The sequence below is a fragment of the Leopardus geoffroyi genome, chromosome A1 (assembly GCF_018350155.1).
Source record: "Leopardus geoffroyi isolate Oge1 chromosome A1, O.geoffroyi_Oge1_pat1.0, whole genome shotgun sequence".
NCBI lineage: Eukaryota > Metazoa > Chordata > Mammalia > Carnivora > Felidae > Leopardus > Leopardus geoffroyi.
In genome coordinates, this window is record NC_059326.1 from 231,371,574 (window position 1) to 231,397,013 (window position 25,440).

A 25,440-nucleotide genomic window follows, 5' to 3' on the forward strand; every position below is an offset into this window, starting at 1 on the left:
CGGGTGATTTTCAGCTAAAAGAAGATTCTGTTTAAATTGTTTTCCTAAGGAAGATGGAATGGTTGAGCCAATATGATTGGGTCTAGAAGGACATAAGCCATGTCTTCTGATACAGTAGGTTCGGGTCCATGGGTAGAGTAATTGGCTCCATTCTGGTGAATCCCGACCAGGGCAGTGTACAAGGCGGCTACGTTTAAACCCACCCTGAATGTATGAGGCCCCCGAAGCCCGCTTTCCCCTGCTCACCTCTAGCCCGGACAGTGGAGAACTGGAATAAGTTATCTCCAGGAAGAGTCAGGCAGCCCTTCCTCCTGCCCTAGAGGCATCACCCCCACCCATGACCCCTCTACCTGGGCACACACATTTCCAAATTAACAGCATTAGCAAAAACTTAAAACAGTCAATATTTAATGTTGATATAATATGGGAAAACAAGGAATCTCATATGCTGGTGAGAGAGAAATGTCAATTAGTACCTTTGGGGGCCACTTGGCACTATATTTTGATGACTTACCAATCTTTTACTGATTGATCCTACAGAAACACTAGCCTGAGTATATAAATTAGTATGGACAAATGTGTTTATTATAGCATATAATAAAATGGGTTAACTAATGGTCTTTCAGAAAACTGAAATCATAATCTTATCCACACAACAGAATACAATACAGCCAGAATTATTAAATGAGGTAGCTACTTAAGTGTTGATATAAAAAGATGGTCATGGGGCGCCTGGGTGGCTCAGTCGGTTAAGCGTCCGACTTCAGCTCAGGTCATGATCTCACGGTCCGTGAGTTCGAGCCCCGTGTCAGGCTCTGTGCTGACAGCTCAGAGCCTGGAGCCTGCTTCCGATTCTGTGTCTCCCTCTCTCTCTGACCCTCCCCCGTTCATGCTCTGTCTCTGTCTCAAAAATAAATAAACATTAAAAAAAAATTAAAAAAAATAAAAAGATGGTCATGAAATATAAAGCAGAAAAAAAAAAGCATCCCATTGAGCAGAGTCTGTGGGAGCACACTACCTATATTGTGATAAAAGGAGTCTGTGAATGTATGTTTACCCACACCACATTCTGGAAACAAATACTAAACTAATAGTGGTAATTACCTCTGGAGAATGGCACAGGTTTTCAGTTTTTATTTTAATCATAGACACGTTGTTTTTATGCTGTTTCATCCATTTATTTACTCAAGAGTATTTATTGAATATGGAATATGTCCCAAGAACCGTCCTGAAATACAATAGTAATCTCCAAATAGTTACCCAAAAAAAATCTCCGAAGCTGACATTCAAATGGGGGGAAACATGCTAATGTAAACAATACAGGAAAACCATATAGTATGTTAATACATATGAGAGACAGAACACAGCAGTAGAGGGGTCGGGGAAAGCCCCAGGAGCTGCAATTTTAGATAAGCCTAAGAATGACACTTCAGTGAAGAGAGGAAGAACTTGGGGAGAGCCTAGAGGAAGAACAATAAGGCACAGCAAGCAGCAAGTGCGAAGGCCCTGAGGTTTGACCTGTTCTGGAAGCAAGGAGGCTGCCTGGAGCACAGTGAGCACAGGGGGCCTCAAAGCGACTGTGGACTTGGGACTCTGTGATGGTTAGCTACCTGGGTAAAGGACTGATGTGATCTGACTTAGATCTCAACATGATCACTCCGGGTCCAGTGTTGAAAGTCAATGGAAGAAAGAAAAGAGAGCATGGGCAGAGGCCAGGAGCTCCAGAGAAACTGCAGTGACCCAGGCAGGAGGAAGATGATGGTGCTTTGCACCAGGATGGTAGCGGTGGGGGTGCTGGGGCGTAGCCAGAATCCAATTTATTTTGAAGTTAAGACTTGCTGCCCAATTGTATGTGAAGCGTGGAAAAACAAGTGTCAAAGGTATTACCAACATTTTTTATTTAGCAACCTGAATCCGTCCAGGTGCTTACCAACTGAAAGGGGAAGTCTGAGAAAATAAATCTGGGGTAGGGGAATCACGAGTTGTGTTTTGGACCTACGAAGTTCGAGATGTCCGGAGAGTCCACATAGGCAGCCGCACGATGTGTCTGGAGTTCCAGGAAGGAAGATGGAATGAGTAAATAAATATATATGTGAGTGATCAGCATCTAGACGGCCTTTAAAACTATGAGAGTAAGTGAGATCACCAAGTCAATAGGTGCAGGTAAAACAGAGGTCCCAGACTGAGCTGAAAGGCAAGACAGGGTCAGTGAAGGAGTTTATAAAGCAGAGTCCACAGACAGGTAGGAGGAAGATGAGGGGAGTGCTGTGTCCTGAGAGCCAAGGGAAATGGTTTCACTGGAGAGAGGGACCAGCTATTTCCGGTGAGACCCGAGAATTAACCACCGAAGCTAGGGGTGGCCATTGGTGGCCTTTCACAAGAGCAATTCCGGTGGAAGAGTGGAGCAAATAGCTGATTGTAGTAGGGTTGGAAAAGGAGAGGAAAAATTGGAAAGCGGGAGTGCGATAACTGAAGGCCTTTACTGAAAAGGAAAGCAAAATAGAGCAGATGAAGGAGGTGAAGATTTTTCTTATGCAAGAAACAACGGAAACGTCTGGATGATGGGAAGGAACCACAACAGTTACCATGAGGGAGAGGGAGATCTGCAGCAGCGCCTTGAGCGGGGTGAGAGTCCTGTCCATCCAGTGAGGCCGCGCTAGGCGGGCAGGGCTCAGGGAGTGATCGCACATGAGCCTGGGGGCGCATTTCACTCTGCGTACAGGGCAGGCACGCCGGAGGGAGGGGACGTGCATGGCCTGCATGGCCCACGGGGCATCTGGGCACAGGTGCAAGTAAGAGGGTAAATGTGATGGTGTGAACTTGTGAAGAGTTGTTCCGACTGCTTCGGTCTTCTCGGTGAAATAGAAAAGTCATCAGCCAAAAGTCAGAAAGGAGAAGCGGGCACTTTGTAGAAAGATAAGGTATGAAATGATTAGAGAGCATATATGAACATGGTATTTATTTTTGAAATCAAGATGTAATTAACATGCAAATTGCACGAGTTTAAAATGTGCAATTCTTTGACATATGTATACATGTCAAACCAGAACCACATCAAGATAATGGACACATCATCACCCCCATTTCCTTATGCCCCTTTGAAATCTCTCCATGTCCCTCTCCACCAACCCCCACTCATGTGCTTTCTATTGATTTCTGTAGGTTACTCTGCATTTTCCAGAAGTTTTGATAAACGAAAGCATACATTTTTGGTCTGCTTTCAATCAGCATTGGGACTTGTCCATGTTGCGTATATCAAGTTAATTGCCTTTTATTGGAACAGTATTTCATTGTATGGATAATCATTTATCTCTTTCCCTGTTGTTGGCCATGTGCATTTTTTCCACCTTTGGGCTATTACAAACAAAGCTACCATAAACGTTCATGTCTGAGTCATCATAGGGACTTCTTTTTCCTCAGTCAGTAACTGGGGGTGGTGAGTACTTACTACAACCTTTTAAGCACTGCCCATTATTTAATTAAAACAAATTTTTTTTTTTTATGTTTGAGAGAGAGAGAGAGAGTGTGTGAGCAGGGGAGGGACAGAGAGACAGGGAGACACAGAACATGAAGCAGGCTCCAGGCTCCGAGCTGTCAGCACAGAGCCTGACTGGAGTCGGCGGGGGGGGGGGGGGGGAGGGTGGTGCCTGGAACCCACAAACCGTGAGATCACGACTTGAGCTGAAGTCAGACGCCTAACCGACTGAGCCACCCAGGCGCCCCCCAACTGTTCTAAAGTAATTAGCTCACCCCTTTACTTTCCTTCCAGCACGGCGTGAGTATTCCTCACATTCTCACCGACACGTGGTATGGTATTTTTAGTCATTCTGATATGTGGTGGTAACTCACAGGTTTTAATTTCTATTTTCCTAATGGCTTTTACATTGACCAGCTTCTCACGTGCTTATTTGCTATCTGTATGTCCTCTTTAGTGAAGTGTGTTTAAATATTTTGCCCATTTTAAAAATGGGCAAATGGATCTTCTCAAACTACTGAGTTTTGAGACTTTATTCTGAATGCATGTCTATTATCAGAAATGTTCTGCAAATATTCCCTGCCACTCCATGGCTTTTGTTCTCTGAATGACATATATCAAAGAGTGGACATTTTCAATTTTGATAATGTCCAATTTATCAAATTTTTCTTCTAAGGATTGTGCTTCTGGGCTGTATCCTATCTAAACCTTTGCCTTACCCGAGGCTGAACATCTCTCCCTGTTTTTTCCCACAAGTTATATAGTTTGAGCTTTCATGTTTAGGAATATAATAATTTTAATTTTTGCATATGTTGAGACAAGGATCAATTTTTAACTTTGCATCTGGATGGCCAATTGTTCCAGCACCATTTGTTTGACTTTCGCACCTTGTCAAAACTCACCTGTCCCTACGCATGTGGGTCTATTTCTGGACTTTCTGTTCTGCTCCATCAGTCCAGTGGGTTTGTGTAACTGGCAGGAGGGACGGATGCAACTGAGCCAAGAAAAAAGGAGTTATTGAGGGGGTTGCTAACACAAAGCTTCTTGTCCTAAAAAAGCTACTGAGCAAATGTGGAAAAGGAGAAAGACACTGCACTGTTGCATATGTGCAAAAAGAGAAATTTCAAAAGGAAGATTAAGCATGTACAGGGGTGCAGAAGGGACTGCCTCCACCCAGGTCACCAGCTGCTGTCGGCCCATTCCAGCACAGTGTGGGGCTGTGGGAGGCAGACTGCGGGGGGGGGGGGGGGGGGGGACTGCGGGCGTGGGGGAGGAGTCTATGCGTACAGGGGGCCCCTCCTCTGTATTCCTCAGGGCACTGTATCCCTGTTAGAATCCTCTGCTCATTTTTCTGGCCTTCTCCACTCTAACTGGGCTACTTGAAGGCAAACACCATACCTCCATTCAACTACAGTACTCAGTACAGGGCAGGGCAACAAAATAGACACCAAACCGAAACATTGTGGGAGGGAGGAGAGGAGAGGAGAGTGTTACCTCCTCGGACCCTTAATCCACTTGTGACAGCAGTTTCGTTTCCAACAAGAGTGGCTGTGAACTGTGGGGTGTGAGGGGGAATGGCCACTTTCTGAGATTCACCATGCAGTCCCCTTTGCTGTAAAACCTCACAGATGCCCTGTGGTTCAGATAACATTTTGCCTACCACCACTGCATTTAAAATAAATAAAATAACACTTGGAGGGCGCCTGGGTGGCTCAGTCACTTAAGCGTCTGACTTGATTTCGGCTCAGGTCACGATCTTATGGTTCATGAGACTGAGCCCTGCCTCAGGCTCTGGTGCTGAGCCTGCTTGGGATTCTCTCTCTCCCTCTCTGCCCCTCCCCCGCTCTCTCACACACCCTCTCAAAATACATAAACATTTAAAAAGTGTTTCTTAAATGCACTTGATTAAAAAGAAATCATCAAGTTTTGAACCTCGAAACAAAAGGATCTCTTCACATGGGGGCACTCAGGAGGAAAAAAGCTTCATGCAATTCTTTCCTTTTTCTCTGAGATTTACAGGCAGCTACATAAAATGGCTTTGATTGGTTTTACTCTATTCCAAGTATCCACTTAAAGAGAAAACCTGCTGAGGCTCTGGCATGTGGATCTTGCCGAAGCAGGAGGCAGCTTGCCTGCAAGACGAGGGCCTTTACTGTTCCCCATGAAGATGATCTAGCAATACAGTCAGGGGATGAGGGAAGAGGGATGTGTTCTCTGCAACTAAATTTATACTGAAAACAGAATGGAGGAGCTATAATCATATATTAATTTTCTTATGTAATTATTATATTAAAAAAATACCTAGGGAGCCTGGGTGGCTCAGCTGATTAAGCATTCGACTTTGGCTCAGGTCATGATCTCACAGTTCGTGAGTTTGAGCCTCCCGTCAGGCTCTGTGCTGACAGCTCGGAGCCTGGAGCCTGCTTTGGATTCTGTGTCCTCCTCTCTCTCTGTCCCTCCCCAACTTGCACTCGGTCTCCCTCTCAAAAATAAAATTTTTAATAACCTAGATTATCTACCTATGCTGATTAATAATGCACATTTCTGTAATTCTGAAGTAATTCTGCAACAAAGCAAAAACAAACCAAAAAAACTAGGCTACAGCTAACATTCGCTTTATTCAATTTTGTTCTCTTGACTTAGAAGGCAACAACCAACCACATAAAAAAGGGAGCATTTTAGAATATATATACATAAAATTGGTCTGGGTGTCTAAGGTGTTTGCTTCAATAGAAAATTGACGTCCTAAATAACTAAGTGCTCTACGTACCATCTACAAGTCAGTTCCAGGCCTTACAGTCATTACATTTCCAGTTAAGGTATTGTATATTACTCTGCTGACACAAAACGAGGCACTCATACAAAATCATTGGGAATGAAATTGGGTATATACTGTCTTACACCTTTAATACTGTATTAGTAACAAGCATACTGTTGGCGATTACGTGAAAGAAACCCTTTCTCATGATGGCTGCTTTTAAAAAATGACACAGGGCAGTAACAGGGTGAAGAGAAAATATGTGCCCAAGGGACAAATGAGATGTAAGACAGCCCAACCAAGGGGGTTACAATCTCCACACACAAGGTTTTTGTTAATACTTTAGTGGCACGACATTTTGTCTTTTCTTGATGGCAACCGAGTAGGTAACATTCTAAAGGAGTTATTTTGAACATAATCACTTTAAAATTTTACAAGTATAAAACTTATCACAGTAAGTAGAGAGCTTAAAATAGTCCTGAAAGTGAGAATGAGTAGCTAACTTGCGAAGTTGACAAAACTGCCAGTGTTCTTAGACCGGCACTACATTCTCGTGTGTGTGTGTGTGTGTGTGTGTGTGTGTGTGTGTGTGTCGGGGGGGTAAACACAATACAGTGGAGAAATGTCCAGTGCTTCTTCGTTTTAAAAAGTCATGAATTCAACCTAAATTCAAGAATTACACTTTAATAATAGCATTTGCCAATACAGAAATGACATCTCTAAGACCAAATCATTTAAGAAAAAGTTATTCTCTGTTACTTGAATAAGGGAAAGAAAAGACACAAGGATCCACAGTAATAACAGCTATATTAAATGTTGAAATAAAAATTACTTTTTGTTTACATCCGGAATTGAGATGTCCAATTTCCACGGTTTCTCCAGAGAACTAACAGGAAAAAATCACCTAAAAACATGGAACTTTTTTAAGGCTAGCTATACATAAACCTCACATTGATATTTTTCTTGTTTTCATCTCAACTATTAGCTTCAACAGTTTAAAACTCAAACATAATTTGCTAATAATGACAAATGCACACCTCATAATATGACCATTTGATAACTGGTCATGTGAAACTTACTCCCAAATGCTGATTTGTCTTCCATTTATAAACAACTAAAAATAAAGCAAAATGGTCTTCTTTTGTAATTAATTTCCTTGAAGACGGTTTTAGCCCAATGTAAAATGAAGCAAAACTACACTTTTTTTTTTTTTTAAATTCTACATGAAGGGCAGCAATACTAGAACTTTCGTTCTGAACCAGAGGTTTCAAATGTTCATGAGACTATTGATTAATAATAAAATTCTGGTGCTGCCCATGTAAGTGTTATGTCAGCAAACGCTTTCCTTATGAAAGTTTTCATCTTATTAAAAACAGGACAGAGCACAACCGAAAACCAAGAGGAAATCCTTAGATACAACAAGATAAAGTATCTGCCGGTGAAATGGAGGGCAAGATTCTCACCATTCGTATATGTTCATATATATGTATGTTTTTCTTTTGTTTTTGTTTTTTTTTACAAAATATCTGATAAGATTCATTTAAAATTTTGTAGAATAACAATTTTTAATTTTTTGTGGTATCTGCCTAGCTCTCTTTCCGATAAAATGGATAAATGTGTTCAATGACTTTATATCAAGATCTATAAATTCTCTGAAAATTTTAAAAAGAAAGTTAAATTAATATAATCAAGTTCTATGCCCAATTGATAATATTTTTCTCCCAAAGAGAACAATTTATATAGACACATACCACGATAGGTGGCAGTACATTTTAAAATGCTCCTAATTTTTTAAAGTAGGATTCCATTTCCACATAAATGCAGGGCTAGCAAAGACCTTATTTCAAATACAAGGGAAAGGACTGCTACAAAGTGCCAGAGGGTGTTCACACTGAACCCCATGTCAAGCTTTTTTTTTTTTTTTTTTTTTTGATACTGAGGTTTTACACTATATTTTAAGGTAAAGTAATTACCACTTCAGGAAAAACTGTTGAAATGTAAAACAACCAGACTATGTCTGCTTTTGTGGTAGCTTACGTTTGGCTGACTTTCATATTTAAAGAATCTTCAGATTTAAGTCTACAGATTTTAATACTATATGGAAACTCTTTAAGAGTTCCTGAAGACCTCTGCTGCCCATTTTCTCTGACAACATTCAAAACACAAACACCACCCTTACAATATACCATTACCATTAAATACTGGGATCGTGTGCCCAACTGTTGTATTGCTCTAAATACTTCATTCTTGAAGCTTTGGTTCTCAGGGAAAACCAGATCTGTAAGTGTTCAGTATTCTGAGATTTTACAGCACATTTCCAATGAAACACCTTCTTCACTCCTATGTTAAAAAGGCCAGCTCGAGCCAGCTTCCTTCAGGACGAGTAAAATCAAACTGGTTTCATTTGTAGTTTTCTTCTGTAAACAAAAAGCTCTGGAAACTTTGGGATTTACTCATGGAAAACTAGGAGAAACAGACTCCCTAATCCTGACCCAACGGGGTGCCCCAAGCAGCAGGACCAGGTGTTCTAGGCTGCCTTCCCTGGTGCTGCCGATCTAAGACCACAAACGACGTGTGCATTTAGCTAACACCTCAGTGTGTCCTAATTCCAGTATGATGCGGTACTGTTGTTGACGGTATTCTAGAAGACTTGCGATCCGGCATGACTTTTGGCTACTGCTGCCAAAGAGAAAAAAAAACGACAGCTGTGTGTGGAAAAGGGGGGCTGGAGAGAACTAAGGAAAATGTTCTTGTGGACTTTTTTTCTTCTCTAAGTATAGACATGCCCCGAACAAGCACAAAAGCCCAACCCCTAATGCTGATCACTAGGAATATTAAATTATCAAAATTAAAAATAATTTCCTCACCTAGCACAAGATACTATACAATATTATAAACACAGACACATGAAAAAAAATCAGGCAGTAGAAAATGTACAACAGCTTTGGTGTTATACAAAATAACTTCCAAAAACGATCGACAGTGAAGCACAAAGTCCATGTTCTCTTACCACAGACACTCCACTGCTGATTTCTACTTGTTTCCTTTCAAGTTCTTGGTAAGGTCTGAACAGCCAAGAAAGACAGAATGCACAGTTTACTTAATAAGAACTGCTAGGAACACCGGGATACCGCGCTCCAAAGGACGTCGTGAAAAAGTTTTGCCTCTGCACTATGGCTCTGTGGCACGATTCCTGTCAAGATCACAGCAGGTCCAAAATAAAGTGACAACTAGATTTAATAAATTAATATACATTTTGTTTAAAGATGTACAATGCACATTCTGTTTAATCCACGGTTTTAGGGTATCCAGGAACTTCTATTTACACATGTACAGACCTCAGACAGCAACGATGGTGGAAGATGCAGGAAGGGCGGCAGGGCCCTGCACACTGCTTCTCCGAATGCTGAGAACACAAGTCAAATACAGTTAACTTAAAAACAATGCTGAGAGATCACTGGGAAAAATCTCCCAGAGAGAAGTCCACAAAAAAGGACACGTAAAGGCAAGGGGAAGGTCAAGGTAGTTGAGACAACCACTTTATTCTTGGGACGACTGTGCAGGTGGTGGAGATGTGCCTTGTTTGCCAGATTTCCGTTCGTAATTCACGAGGCGTTGGCCCACAAGGTATCTAGGTTGTAAAAACAGGGTGGTTACTCTCTTATATGATCCCACATATTAAAATATTCTTCCTAAGAGCAGCCAGTGATACATTTTTTGAATGCAAATCAGATCACTCCCACTTAAAACCCTTCAATGGTCTGAAGGGGAGCGTAGAATGAACACTGGCAACAGGCACATAAGCAGGCAGCTCACGGCGAGGCGAGAGCAGCAAACGTCGGAAGGCCTCGGATCCCAGGCAATGGCGTGTGTCCTCTGGCCCGAAGGCTGGGGCTCTCGTGCACACGCAGACACTGGGGGGTAAAACACAGTCAACTGACTCAGGGCATTTATCTGTTAGGAATATTTTCTAAAACAGCTCAGAAGACAGATCTGAAGAAACAGAAAGCTAGGTAGAGAGGAAAGTGGATCAGAATAGCTCTAGTTCTAGAGAAAAGGAGAAACCCAAGGGCAAGCGTCTCAATGAGTTCAGAGGGGAGAAGGCAGAGAAGTGAGCATGTGCAAGGCACAGAAGGAAGGAGGTTATGGCCCAACAACAGAGCGTTACACGTCCCTAAGTCACGTGCCGTGATGATACGGAGGTCAGGGCAAAGGGTGCAGGGCTACAGCACCAGACACAGAAGTGACCACGGCTGGCGTGACCAGACACCACATCCCCAGGACAACAGCAGCGCTTGTGGAGAAGCAGGGGGGACTCCTGACCCTGGGGCCCAGGCTGCAGGCTGAGCCTCGGAGGACAGTGGGTGAGAGCCGACCGTGGCCATGAGTGGCAGGAGGCTGGGGTACACGGTGCCCATGTGAAGTCAGCGCTGCAGACCCACGAGTGGCCACTCGGTCCTCAGCCACCTGTGCGAGCACGGGACAGCAAAGCCGGCACGAGACAGGCTGGCCCGGGAGCTGGGTCTCTGAGACCCAATTTACTTACTCGCCAATAAAACGAGGACAGCAATACTGTGCCCGTGACTGCTTTAAGAAATAAGAAGCACACAAAAGCCACGGCAACAAAGGCCTGGCATGTGCTGGACTCAGTGTAGTGACTTTCACTTTTCACCATTACTTTTGCTTCTTTGACTTTCACCACTTTTCCACCAACACACACCAGCCTCACGCGAAACTGTGGCAGTTTCTGCCGAGTAGTTTCGCGTCACTTTTTAAAGCATTTCACTAATCCTATTGCTTCTTCATCCATGATCCCACGGTATAATCCTCGTTCTTTTTCTCTCACCAATCCTTTTCCTGATGTTAACTACTCCTTTCCCTCACAGTTAGTTCCCCCACCAGTGTATTTTTAACTGTGACGGCTTATCAATGTTTTAAACAATGACAACTGGATGCTAATGCATCCTGATGCTAATGTCAGGCACTGCCTAACACACCCATAATCACAAGATACACCAAGTTATGCCAAAAATGGGGTCGACGTTATGGCAATGAAAAAGCAATAAAAAGCAGAGACAACAGTGGTTTTAATTCATTTGCCCAGGACCAAAAAGGAACTCAGTGCAGAGAAAGGAGACTCTGAGCCCACCGCCCACTCTCCCTAATGACCGAGCACCCTCTCGTGCCCACAGCCCGCCCCGCACACCCCACGAGCAGAGCCTGCTCCCTTTCCGACGCTGCTGGACTGGCGGAAACCATGGCACCCGAGGTGCGGCCTCAAGGGAGCCTGCCCTTCACAGTTTGCTCTGCGAAGAACGAACGTGGGAGAAGAGCGTACACTGGGCTGCAGCAAAAGAGCAGAAAATAATGAGTAAGACATGCTCCAAGGTAGGCAGCAGAGACCGCTGGGGCAGACGAGCAGGGTGGGGGACAAGGGCGAGGAAGAAAGCAGCAAAAAGCCAAGGCCATGTCTCGTCTGCATTGTCTGCAGGATGTACTCGTCGGCCTAAACGAGTGAAGTGAGAAAAATGGGACATTCACCATTGAAATCCCCTCTCTGTTCTTTCCCGGTAGACAGAACTTTACAGACTGCCCAAGTATACTTGGGTTTTTTGTCAGTGAATGCTTTGGAAAAGCCTTGAACACCCTAAATTTCGTCTTTTTTTTTTATTCGCTTAAATTCAAGTGAGTTAACATACAACGCAGTACTGGTTTCCAGACTAGAGCCCAGTGAGTCATCACTTACATATAACACTCAGTGCCCATCACAACAAGCACCCTCCTTCACGCCCATCACCCATTGACTCATCCCACCCCTCCCCTCCCCTCCAGCAACCGTCAGTTTGTTCTCTGTATTTAAGAGTCTCTTATGTTTTGTCTCTATCCCTGTTTTTATCTTATTTTTCCTTCCCTTCCCCTATGTTCATCTGTTTGGTTTCTTAAATTCCATATATGAGTGAAATCATAGGATAATTGTCTTTCTCTGCCTGACTTATTTCGCTTTGCAGAATACACTCTATGTGTCGTTGCAAATGACAAGACTTTCTTTTTGATGGCTAATATTCCACTGTGTATATGTATGTGTGTATAGACAGACACACACACACACACACACACACTCTTTACCCATTCATCAATCGATGGACATCCGGGCTCTCTCCATAATTTGGTGCTGCTATAAACATTGGGGTGCATGCGCCTCTCTGAATCAGCATTTCTGTATCCTTTGGATAAATACCTACTAGTGCAACTGCTAGGTTGTAGGGTAGTTCTATTTTTAATTTTTGGAGGAACCGCCACACTGTTTTCCAGAGTGGCTGCACCAGTTTGCATTCCCACCAACAACAGTGCAAAAGTGTTCCCCCTTATGCACATCCTTGCCAACATCTGTTTGTTTCCTGAGTTGTTAATTGTAGCCACTTCAACAGGTGTGAGGAGGTATCTCATGTCTAAACGAGAGTGTTGTTAACAATGAAACAAGACAACACGTGTAAACTGGGACTCTTCCTGGCAAACCAGGAGGGCGTTATATTATAAACTCACTCTCTCTGCCAGCCACCATTTGGCTTTGTCAGGACACGGAAGGTCAGACGGCTGTTATCCCCAGAACGTGTTTTCCTTGGCTGTCCTCAATCTCTCACGGAGCAGAGGTCACAATTTCCCTCAGAGGCCCTACAGTACTTCTGTAGGAACCTTACAGCCTCTCTTGGCAATGGTCAGAGTGACCCAGTGGCCCCTGGTTGCAGGTAGAGCTGAGGTGGGCCAAGTCCTCATACGGCTTATTTTTACCTAAAACTATTTAATGTACTGTCCGACCAAAACATTAGGAAACAGACTAAAAACTATTTAGAATGGGCATTAAAGCCTTCCTCCCTTTACTTGCTTCTCCCAGTCTTGTTCATCTCCAAAAGTGACAGCTCCCTATCCCCAGTGGAGTCCTTGATAACACTGTCTTTTACATCTTACATCCAATCTGTTAGCAAATCCTTAATTCTACCTCAAAACGTATCCAGAATCTGAGCACTCTTCTCAACTATGATTTATCACATTAGAAACAAAAATTAAGAGAGACATCTTAAAAACAGATAAACGGAAATCCAGACTTACTTGTCATTTTTAATATGTTCATAAAGGCGCTTAAACTGGCGGACCTGGAAGGACAAGATCCCCATCAATACCACAACCATCAGTAAAAACGGATAAATTCGCCGATGGACCAAGTTTTGCATTTCTGCGGTAACACCTGTAAAACAAAGAAAGGGCAAACTAAGTGTATATGGAATGACCGTGAAATAAAAATATGTCCTTCCCCCGGGAGGCAGGGCTGGGAGGTGCTTAACTGAAGCTGACGCTTGCCACGTGAAATGCTTTAAATAAAGGCCATGCTGGGGCGCCTGGGTGGCTCAGTCGGTTAAGCGGCCGACTTTGGCTCAGGTCATGATCTCGCGGTCCGTGAGCTCGAGCCCCGAGTCAGGCTGTGCTGACCGCTCAGAGCCTGGACCCTGTTTCAGATTCTGTGTCTCCCTCTCTCTCTGACCCTCCCCCGTTCATGCTCTGTCTCTCTCTGTCTCAAAAATAAATAAACGTTAAAAAAAAAATTTTTTTTTAAAAATAAAAAAAAAATAAAGGCCATGCTGGAACCATCAAGAGGATGTTCACCAGACAGGAACAATGAGACTTATTCTTTTGAAAGGTCATTGTGGCCACAGTGTGGAGAGTGAATTAGTGGCGGTGGCTTCAAATTAGGGAAACCAGACAGGAGGCCACTGAGGTTAAGGTAAGAGCCACAGGGAAAGGTGCCTGGTTAGAGAATGGCTTCTGGAGGCTGGGGCAGCGGGACTTGGAGACCATGTGAGTAGGAAGGTGACACAGATGACCTACAAGGTTTCTGACCCATGCAAATTCTAGATGGTAACACTAAGCACTAAGAGAGGGAATTCAATAGAAAAAAAAGATTTGGAGGGGAAACTTTGTGCTTCTAATTTTGAAAATATGCTGGGTTTAAGGTCCAGTGAGGACCTGTGAGCACGTAATTGACAAGCTAATATCTAGCTGTGGGGCGTCTGGGTGGCTCTGTTGGTTAAGCATCCGACTCTTGATTTCAGCTGAGGTTATGACCTCACAGTTCATGGGTTCAAGCCCTGCGCTGGGCTCTGTGCTGACAGTGCACAGCCTGCTTGGGATCCTCTCTCTCTCTCTCCCTCTCTCTCTCTTTGCCCCTCCCTTGCTAGTGTGCATGTGCGTGCTCTCCCTCCCTCTCTCAAAATAAACTTAAAAAAATAATATCTAGTTACTAATATAACACTTCACCTTGATTTTACAAGTATGGGATCACAGCACTTCTAGTCAGGAGAAGACAACCTGAAGGAAAGCTGTACCTATTTTGAGGACAGTGTAAATGTCAAAACTTCCTCACTTGCCTAGAGAAAAAACTGTATCAAGGAAGTTTATGATTCCCCAAACCTTGCCCTAAGTAGTCAAATCGAAGAAAAAGAGTCTTGCGAAATCACTGTTTTAGCTGGATTTATATTCACAAATTAATCATCTGGAGCCAGACAGCCTATGGCACTGGAAGTGCCGAGAAAGTAGTGATGTTAACAGGTGCCGTCTCCAGCTCCCTGGCCAGCATTACCCACCTAGTAAAGGAACGACGCCAGACGCGATGACGTAAGGTACGCACAGGGAAAGCAAGAGCACAGAGATCACTGGTGCTGCCAGTTTACGAATGATATAGTGAAGGTCGATGTTCCGGATGCCATTTGCATAAACCTGAAACGTGAGGGAGAAAATTAGAAAAAGGGAGACAAGACAAATTCCCCCAAGTTGACAGAGCAACCTCTACTGAATCCAAGCCACAGGGAGTTGGAATCTATTGGCGATTTCTTCCGAAGTCAAGACAAATTCTGAACACGAATGTTAAGTACGGTGCCCACAAGTCGTTACAGAAATGCATTTATTTCCTTACACCTTGAGGTTAACTCTGCAAAGGGATGAAACAATAAAACACTAGTCTAGAATCCTAACTATACTAGCCCTGCACTATACAATACTGGATACACCCAACAATATGAGGTGAAGACCACATCATAACCCCAAACAACTACTCACATATGTGTGTAAGAATGATCTGTGTTATTAATCAAGATTACGTTCGTTTTATCTGAATATGAAAGAAAACATTATAAGCAGGGAACATGTTTCTGATAAGCTTGTATAAATCAAATTTTAACCGAAGATATTTTACGTGAAAATTTAGTATGAAAGAATTCTATGGTGAGTTTTTTTTTTATGTCAAGAATTTCTCCAGTATTTTCATTATCTTATCCAGAAAGTTCTAATGAATAGCACTTCAGAGGAAAGGATGAATAGAAGTGGGAAAACCTTGGGAATAACGGAAAATAAGAGGGGGACAGAACTGAAGACCTCTGTTCTTGCTTTCTCCCCAGCACCCCGCCTTCTCTTGGCCCGCAGCACACAGTATTGAAGCACACTTCAACCAAGGGCCACAGCGCACGGACATGCTTGACAACAGGCTCAACCCTCCAAAGGCAACCAATCCCGAATGAATCTAAACTGATGCAACAAGACATCCCAGTGTTTCTCAACCATTTTGTTCAAACTTACACAGTATGAAAAAAGAAGGTCTCAGAGAGCAAAGTATTACAAAGATCAACAATGTTTCACAATGTCCAATTGCGACGAAACCCTCTTCTCCACATTTCTTGGCAAGGGCCAGAGTCACACCTGGAGACTCCAAAGTGGATGCAAACACACGGCCACTTCCTGGCGCTCCTACCCCCACAAATCTCCGGGGCCAGGATTTTTCTGACAATTTTCTTGTGCATACTGAGCTGGGAACTACTGTCTTTATCTCCTATACATCTGTTTCCTGCAACAGAACGCCGAATCTGTTTGACGCTGACCTAAGGATAAGAGGATTGTCCACAAGTACGTTTTCTAGTCAACTAAAATTTAAAGAAATAAGTACCAAAATCTGTTATGTTGGCTATTTTAGATAGAAATCTTCCTAAAGCGAATTCTCATACTTCCCAGCCTTATTACCAGAGTACAGAGGCACAATGTATTTTTTTCAAGGTTATCACCATAATGATCAAGTTATTGGACAGTTCCATAATACGATAATAATAACCTACATGCTATGTAGTAAAATATTCCCTAACAGCTCTGCTTTTTTTTTTTCATTAAGATTGTTTTTATTTTGTATTTTAATTATTTTTTTAAGGCTTTGGGATATGTTTTTTAAGTCTTTTTTTTTTTTTTAAGTTTATTTATACTGGGGAGGGGGAGAGAGAGTGAGCCCAACAGTGCACAGGGGCATGTGCAAGTGGGGGAAGAGCAGGAAGAAACGGAGAGACAGAGAATCCCAAGCAGGCTCTGAGCTGTCAGCACAGAGCCCCATGTAAGGCTCGACCCCACGAACTGTGAGGTCATGACCTGAGCTGAAAGATGCTTCATCAACTAACTGAGCCACCCAGGCGCCCCAACGTTTTTATTTTAATTCCAGTTAGTTAACATATAGTGTTATATTAGTTTCAAGTATACAGTATCAGCTTTACTTTTTAAATTATTTCTTCCCCTGCCCTTGATTTACTGTCTTGAACAGTAACCTCTTTATTCGACTACAGATTTAGAAAACTGAGTACCAAGCGTACATCAGAACTTCCCTGAAACAAACCACATGTACTAATTTTTGCCTTTACTTTGGAGCTTTAGGTACTGTAAGCCACTGGTTAAACTTCAGATAAGGGAAATCTTGGGATGCTGGGTGGCTCAGTTGGTTAAGTGTCCAACTCTTGATTTTGGCTCAGGTCATGATCTCAGTTTGTGAGATCGAGTTCTGCATGGGGCTGACAGCACAGAGCCTCCTTGAGACTCTCTCTCTCTCCTCTCTCTGCCCTTCCCACGCACTGGCGTGTATGTGCTCTATCTCTCTCCTTCAAAATAAATACAAAAACGTTTTTTAAAGAAAGGAGAAAGTCTTAAGAATGGTTGATGAAAATTCATGGTGATAAAACAGCAAACTGTCTTCTTAGAAAAAAAAAAGTTACATATACTTATTAAAGAAAATGCAGAAAACTCAAAGGTGGAAAATGAAACTTAAGCACCCCAGCAGCCAAGCACCACCCCTGCCCCACCTAGTCTCTCCTGAAAGCGAACTCTGCTCACCTGTTCAATTACTGTCTTTAACCACCACTGAGGGCCCATCAGGGTTATAGCTGCGATGATTTTGGCATGAAGGACTCCAAGTGCCCAGTCCTAGGAAATAAAAACCATTTAAAAGGTGTTTGTTTTCAGCAATAAACCCAGCAGACAGGCTATACATTTTCTTGAATATTTCATTTCAAAACAGAAGTCCTACAGGATTAGTAACAATTTTACAGAAGATGAACATACACTAGAAAAATCCAGGGAAATTTCCCCCTAAGAGCTCAAGTTCAGTCTTTCTAATGAAACTCATTCTATTATCTTTTAGAAACCTACATTATTTCCCCAGGAGAATGAGGAAACGTGTCAACGTTAATGGGGATCTCAAAAGCAAGTGAAACAGTGCCATGATTTTATTTCATCAACCGTCTTAAGCTGCTGTGTTGCCTTCAGCTGAGCTAACACTACATCAAAACAAGCCTGTGGAGCCATGTTTGGCCTGAAGAAGCCACCCCGAAGGCTCAGAGAGTTTCCAGCTCTAGTACTGCTGAACTGTTATTAGAGCCTCTACCGCCCATGCCAGCTCTCCACCAGGCCGCCAGAAATATCACCACCCCCACCACAAGTCAGATCCCATAAGGACAGTCTCCTGCTTACAACTCGGAAGTCCTCCTGAGCATGGCACACAAAGTCCTTCATAACCCGGTCTCTGGGTTGGTTTTTTTAATGTGTTTTTTAAAAAGTAACACATTAACATTTAGATGTACTCCTACATAAAATCAAAACCTTCGCAGAGAAGGCTGGAGTCCTCTGTGACTACCAGCCCAAAACCCGATCGCTCCCCAGCAATGACCACTGTTAACATACCCTCCACGTTTTCTCCCCCATGCGTTTACTTGTATCTATATGTCTACGTCCCTCAGAAAGGATGCAGCATCCTTTTTGTATGAACTCTGCTCATCCTGTTTGTCAGACCTCTTCACGGTTACCATCTTCAGGCTAACGTGATTTACTGCTCTGCTTGGTTTGCATTCTGAGCACCTTCTTCAAATGAGGTGAAAGGCTGACGTATGCACTGAATTCTTGCCATCCCAAATATGGCTCTTCACCCTGACAGACAAGTGGCTGAATGACATTCTGCCTCGGTACAGGAGGCTTGGTTTTTGTACCTTTTATTGCAATTGTCTGTAAATGCTCTTCTGCCGTATGGTTTCGTGTGTTACAGAAAAAAGTCCATTACCAATATGATTTTCTATTTTGAGGTTTATGATTTCTCTTTACCTTTAGGACTCAGAACTATCTTACCAAGATATGCCCCAAATTTTTCTCATCAATGTCCATTTCACCAAACCCGATGAGCTCTTTTAACCTACAGAATCAGAACTTTCTTCAATTCAGTTAAATTTTTCTATTTCATTATACACTGCTCATTTCTGCACTCTGGAGCCCTTATTACGGGATGTTAGTTTCCCTGGATGTACTCTCCAAGGCCCTTACCTTTACCCTCAACTTCCTACTTGTTCAGTTTAGCTCTGTGCTCTGCAGTGGTCTTCCAGAAACACAGTGTGAACCTCAATGGTGACGACCCACGTCTTCAATTCACCTGCTGAATGTCTGAGATCCGTGCTATGTAGCACCACAGTTTCACTTTGTTTTACTGCCACTGTGTGTGCGTCTACACACATACTGCCCTTGATCACCTGTGTTTTTATTCTTCTATTTGGATGCTCAGGATTTGGCAGGCATGTCACTGGGCACGTGTTCTCATCACTCTGCCAGACCTTTCTTTCTGTGGTTGCTGTGCACCCCCTTAGATCAAGCATTTGTTATTTTTCTCTGCAGGTTCAATGAGGCTCAGGTCAGACTAAGAATATCCTAAAGGTTACAAAAGGACGACTTAGCCTTTTAGACGTTCGGATAGCAAGCCCCTAGTCCCCTACTCAGAACATGGTGAAGACTCCTTGCTTCATTCCTGTGCTGTCCCAGGCCCCCAGGCAGGGGAGATTTGACTTGCAAATTCAGCTTTCTCTTGGCCTTTGGAGTCTAGAAGACACTCAGGTGAAGTTCATTTTCACCTGAGGAGGTCCACAGATTGCTGAGGTTCAAGCTCTTTCAAGAGCCACTGATATCCAGTCTTTTCCCCCAGGACAGGACACACACACACGGGTCCCTCTGCCAGAACTCCAAGGGCCCAGTCTCCCATAAATCTGCAGCCACTTAACACGGGAAAGGCAAGCAGCTTAGAGTCAGCTACGGAGAAAAAGCAAGCTGTTCTTAACCCAGAATTTTAAGGACACCATGCAAGGCATAGCCATCTACAACTTGTATTTTTCTCCCACTTACAAACACGACTGACAACTCGCTCTAACAAAACACACAACTCTACTTCCCTCTTTTTAACGGCTACATCAAGTGCCAAAGCAAAAATATATCACATTTTCTTTAGGCATTCTCTGATGGACATGCAGGTTGCTTACGATGTTGGCATTAGAAACAATGACATGGTGGAGACAGCCGGGTCTGTGCCTCCCGCGCATGTCAATGTTCCCTTGCTGCGGATTCCGAAAAGTGAAACCACTGGGTCATAATACGTCAATATTCCCCAAACCGGAGCGTTTCCAGTCATTCTGCAGAAGGACGATGCTGGGTGCCGTCAACACCACGGGGACGCATGTGTCACCACGCAAGCTGCATTTACCGCTCGCTGCCATGAGGAAGGAAGAGCACACCGTCTGGGGAGCGTGGGGCGCTCAGTGAGAGTGCTGGAAGAGCTGACTGTAGGATTTCGGTTTGTGTGAGGTGATATGGGGGAAGGGCACAGGGCTTTGCTCCGTGTCGGATGCTCTTAGAAAGCAGAGGTGATCTATCCTGGGTATCTTAATATATCTTGCCCAGAAGCAGGGACCAACTGAGGCTAAAACTGTAGTTAGTAATGCAGCAGCGGCTAATGACGTTAGCTGGGAACGGGGGATGTTTTCTCATTTTTGTGGTTTGGACAATGCTCACGCTTTGCCCATGTTCAGACATGGTTTTGAAAGGGTCTTGTTTTTGTCTTGACCCGTCACAGTCACAAAGTGGTCTTGTGTGATGCTGATGTTCTGTGAAACTGTTTTCTGCCAGGAGGAGAACAGCAAGGCCCAGCCGATGCCAGGCCAGCACCTGCATGTCAGGGGCAATCTGCTCTGTTTCAGTGCCGCCCACTGAAATCGTACCCGTTTGTGGCATCTGCAGTGATCACTGCGTTAAGGCAGCGTCTGACTGACCCTTCCACAATAAAGCTGTGTATTTTCCTTTGGGATATCAAGTAATGTGCAAGATGACACTTGGCCACCATTTAAATAACTACTTCCGCATCGTAGTGGTGTTGAAACATGCCTGCAAATTCTTCTTCCTAGGTGCTAGGGGTCTACACCGCCTTCCCTTGAACCTGGGCCCACCTCTGCGTCTTGCCTGGATCCACTACAACGGAGTGAAAATCAATACCGTGGGAATTCCGAGATGAGCAGCTCCTACCCTGTCTGTTGGGACACTTGTTTCTGTCAAGGACAAAGCAACAGGCCCCACTTCCTGGAGGCTACCCGGCTGTGAGGAAGCCCAGGTACATCCAGGAGCTCCAGCCGACAGCCCAGTTGGGGTAAAACCAACAACCGGCACCAGCCCCCGCATGTGAGTGATGACCCTTCCAAAGGGTTCCGGCTGCTGCTGTCAAATCACGCTCAGCTACTGTCTTCCCAGCCGAGGCCCCACACAACATGGAGCAGAGACCAGCCAATGTCCCCTGTCTTAATTTCTGACCCACAGACTGTGTAGACAAAATAAATGGCTGTTTTAAGCCACACCGTTGTGACATAACTTGCTATGTAGCGCTAGTAACTGAAGACCCATCAACTTTCACCTGACGGGTTCAGCATCCACTAACAGTCTTTGCTGCAATCACCTGTTTTGTGAACTATTGCAAAACAGTGATTTTTCTAATTGTTACTTCCTCTACCTTTATTAGCTGGTATTACTCCATAAAAAAAATAACTTTCCTTCAGTCACTGATGCCATCTGACTACCCTGCAGTACAGACCTTACAGAAAGACGTCACATGTGCTTAACTTTCCCTTTGTTTCCCACTTCTCCAAGTCTAATCTAGAGCACACAGGATTATAGACAGCTCCACACATATGCTCTGTTTCACCACGTGGTCTGCCCAATCCCTCTTTCCTTGAATACACTTCTTCCTTTCTTGGCCACTCCTTTGTACTCTCTTCTAGGTTGTCCTAGACCTTGTCTCGTACAGAAAATCATACGTAACTCCTAAAGCCAGGATAAATACCTCCTACATGAGGCCACAGCAGCCTGTACTGCCCCAATCACAGTGCGGCCCACCTGGCACCTGTCTGTCTCGCCGATCGGCCCATAAGGTCCACAAGAATTTCCTGCATTGGACTCATTTCCATCTGAGTTATATAATACAGGGTTTTAGCACACATTAGAGCACGAAAGTAAGTTATCTGCTGTTAAGTAAAGTTTGTGGAGTCTCTCCATCTGGAAAGTAGAGGAAGGGAAATACATCCTGCATAATTTTCATTTCCAGTAAATCTACTCTCATACACTAAGAGGAAATAGAAACAAGGCTGAAAAGCCTATGAATGACTGAATCAATGCCTGGCTCTTCCCTTATGATCTCTTAAGAACTTGAAGTCTAAGATGCTAATTTCAGGCTCTAAATACTATAGAAAAGTAGTATTTTTCTTCCCCGATAGCTTTAAGACCTTTGCTGTGATCTACATAGGTTCCCTCGGAATGCTCTTTTTAATAAACCTGTGACTTTGTGGGAAAACGTGCTGTGAGTATTCAAAAATGTAAGTTACTGCTTAAAGCCTCAAACCTAGAAGCAGCAAGGTATCTCATCTTAGCTAATAAGTGAAAAAACCAACACGTGTTAGTCTGTACCTTTAAAGATCAGGTGAAGCCTAAATAGTGACATTTTAACCTATAAAGACCTTTTAAAGGAGTTAAATGACCTGTATATTTTGAAAGCAATTAATTAAAATGTACTATTTAATCAATTTTATAAGGGTTCCCAGAATAGAAAAAATTAGTCTTTCTAAACAAACTACTTAAAATTACTTTAAAAAAAAAAAAATCACAAATGTTTCTGATTCCAAATCCATAAAGAAATACCATGAGCAGAAGTCATGCACTTACCTGCCATGGGTAAAAAAGAGGAGTCTGATCCAAGGGAACCCGCAGGGGAGCGACAATAACCAGCTCAAACAGGAGCCCCAGCAGGAGTGGGACAACCCCGGCCAGCAGCACAGCGACTATCAAAGTCTTCATGATCTGCCAGCAAATGAGGCCATGTCACTAGAGAGTCTTTCTGGCTTTTAGCTAAACTCTATTCCACTTGGAACTTTATTTTTCTTCTTTAACCTGATGCCTAACAGAACAAATACATTACCTAAACACCTCACATACATATTATATCATTAAATGAATATGTATATCAAGCTCAAGCTATAATAAAAGCATGAAATTATTAGCATTTTTGCTTATAAATTACAGAAGTCATTATTACATATATTAACCAGGTGGCTGTGCTGTTTTTCTCAAACTCATTCTCAGAAGTAGGCTTTCATTTGTCCAAGAAAAGCTACTGATTATCCCAGGCTCCTAATCCAATGAAGCCAACTCACAGGCTGACCTGTAACCCCGGAGGTGGACGGGTACAGGAGAAGGGCTCTGTAGAAACCCCAGTGAAGGTAATTAAACCCGTTGATCAAACTGGCTCCCTCTAGAATCCTCTGTGGCCCAAAAGAACTATGATAACCAAAATGTCCTATATCTGTGTTGCCAATACAGTAGCCATTAGCTACATGGCTACTCTGTTAGCACAGCTCTAGAATTTGGACAAAGCAACAAAAAAATGAAAATAAAGTCAACACAGAGAAAACAATAGAGACTATGAAAGCACCACTACAGAATCCTGACAAAGAAATGAGTGCTTAAAGTGGCCCTGATGTCTGATGACCTCCCTTTCTCTTAACGTAGCCTCGGTGAGTACATTTGTTTCAACAAGAGACTAACATGACGTGGGTCATATAAAATGCAGTACTTGCTTTTTTAAATGGCATATCGATAATAGAAAACAGAAATAGAAAATTACCAAATGAAAACTGGTTATTAGCTGGTTTCCGTATTTTAAATATATTTAAGCGTCTCATTATCTTGTGAAATTAAACAGCAATTAAGCCCCTCCGTTCATAATATAAAATAAATCTCAAGTTTTTCCTTCAACACTAATATTAACCTTTTAGTGAAATTAAAATCTAGATTCAGATACAAAACTAGGATTATACAAATGAAGAGGCATAAGCAGTGACCTAAACCTATTTAGCAAGCATAGCCAACATCACAATAATCAATAAATCATCACACATGGACGGTCATCTTACACTGACATTTTCCCCCACCTCTGTGCAATTAGGTACTTACTGAGTAATAATTTCCATTACTTACTACACTTTCACATTAGCCAAGACATTCTTGAATCAGCAATAGAAATGTGTAATTAAAGGAATACCATTTATATGAAAAACACAAACTTAATCCTGAAGTCAATATTTTTACATATTCAAATAGATCAAAAAATCAAATTTTAGAAAAAATATCTTAAAATGTCTACTTACGCTGATTTTAAATTCTAAAGAATATCTTATACCTTAACATTTCCAAAATAACTTCTAATTACATTACTTACTTAAGGGCCCTACTGGATCATGTAATAATATGATTTTCTTTTGACCCTTGAATTCATCCAACTGTGGTTCTCAGAATGAATCAGAAAGCTAATGTCTTAAAGGAATATCCCTTCTAATTAAAAATAAATCAACTCTCGACGCCATATGCATAATGAAGAAACAAAAGTGAAAATATTTAAATAAATGACTAAAAATGTATCCACTACTCCTATCATACACCATCAGTTCTGCAGGAGAAAAACCTACCATGAGGGACCACTCTTTAACCTTCTGGAAGATCACTCTGCGTCCCTGTGGCATCCAGGCCACCAGCACCGTCACTGCCCTTATGGTTAGCCAGCAAACATAGAGACCACAAGCAGCTGTGTAGAGCTCATGAATTTTGGCAGTCCCCGTCCAAAATGACATTAACCAACGGCCAGCAAATACTGAAAACAGAAAGGCTGATAAATGAGATATGTGGCTATCTATGTAAAGAGAACTATAATCTTCATGTCCTTCTGTTAGTATTTTCAATTATTTCAATCATTTTAAGTGATAAGTAAAAAGACATCACATTTTGATATGTCAATGTCTTCATTAAAAATAAGTAACAATAAGCCCCCCCCCCCCCCACACACACACACACTCTAAAGAATGCAATTATTCGATTAAGACACAACTAAAACACAGGAGGAGGTCAGGGGACAAGATCTCCTGTGACATCTACTCTGCCCGGCCCTGTTGATTACCTACTCTTTCAGAATGAAAACGATTGAGTAGGTTGTTTCCATTGTTTTTACCACCAAATAAAATCATTACCACATAATATGACAAAAGTGGGGAATTTAGTTATTATTTATGCTGTCAATACCTTCAACATTTAGGAACATTACAAGTAAGTCAGATTAACTTTCTTTCAGTTGGTTTGTCCATCAAGACAGAAAACTAAGCTTATTTTAATATGAAATGGGCATAGTAACATTTTAAAGCACAATAATCAAGGAACATATTAATTCTCTTAGAAAAAAGATCCAAATATTAAACAGATTTGAAAAGTGTCTTAACTTAAACAGATTTGAGAAGTGTCTAAATAACTGCCTCACACAAAGAGTTAATACAAAGAAATTCTGTAACGTACCCATAAAAATCTAACTCAGGTAAGACCATTCCATATGGTAACTTTCTTCACTTGGTTACTTTTCAATAAGGCTAGAAAGAAGAGCAAGGCCCAAACGTCTTGCGTATTTTTCTATGGATCAAGTTCTTGTTAATACAGTGTTATTTGTTATTTTGAAATACCTAAAAGGAGC

The 25,440-nt window shown here is 42.6% G+C and overlaps 1 protein-coding gene and 1 long non-coding RNA gene across 3 annotated transcripts in view; both read right to left on the minus strand.

Moving 5' to 3' along the window:
- Positions 1-1,119: 1,119 nt before the first annotated feature.
- Positions 1,120-5,239, minus strand: LOC123578828. Its single transcript, XR_006702526.1, has 2 exons — positions 4,378-5,239; positions 1,120-2,904 (listed from the first exon to the last, which is right to left on the minus strand). It is a non-coding gene; the product is annotated as an uncharacterized LOC123578828 (long non-coding RNA).
- An 835-nt stretch (positions 5,240-6,074) lies between these two features.
- The window catches only part of MARCHF6 (membrane associated ring-CH-type finger 6), a 76,103-nt gene continuing 56,737 nt past the window's right edge, over positions 6,075-25,440 (minus strand). Inside the window, exons 21-26 of one of the 2 annotated variants that reach the window (XM_045442058.1) lie at positions 24,395-24,576; positions 22,596-22,730; positions 17,421-17,510; positions 14,870-15,002; positions 13,341-13,476; positions 6,075-9,864 (exon numbers count right to left, since the gene is read on the minus strand). In XM_045442058.1, coding sequence (XP_045298014.1) covers positions 9,774-9,864; positions 13,341-13,476; positions 14,870-15,002; positions 17,421-17,510; positions 22,596-22,730; positions 24,395-24,576 — 767 coding nt within the window. In that variant the 3' untranslated portion in view covers positions 6,075-9,773. Of the gene's footprint in view, positions 9,865-13,340; positions 13,477-14,869; positions 15,003-17,420; positions 17,511-22,595; positions 22,731-24,394; positions 24,592-25,440 lie in introns of both variants that reach the window. The other variant, XM_045442047.1, reaches the window with a different exon arrangement.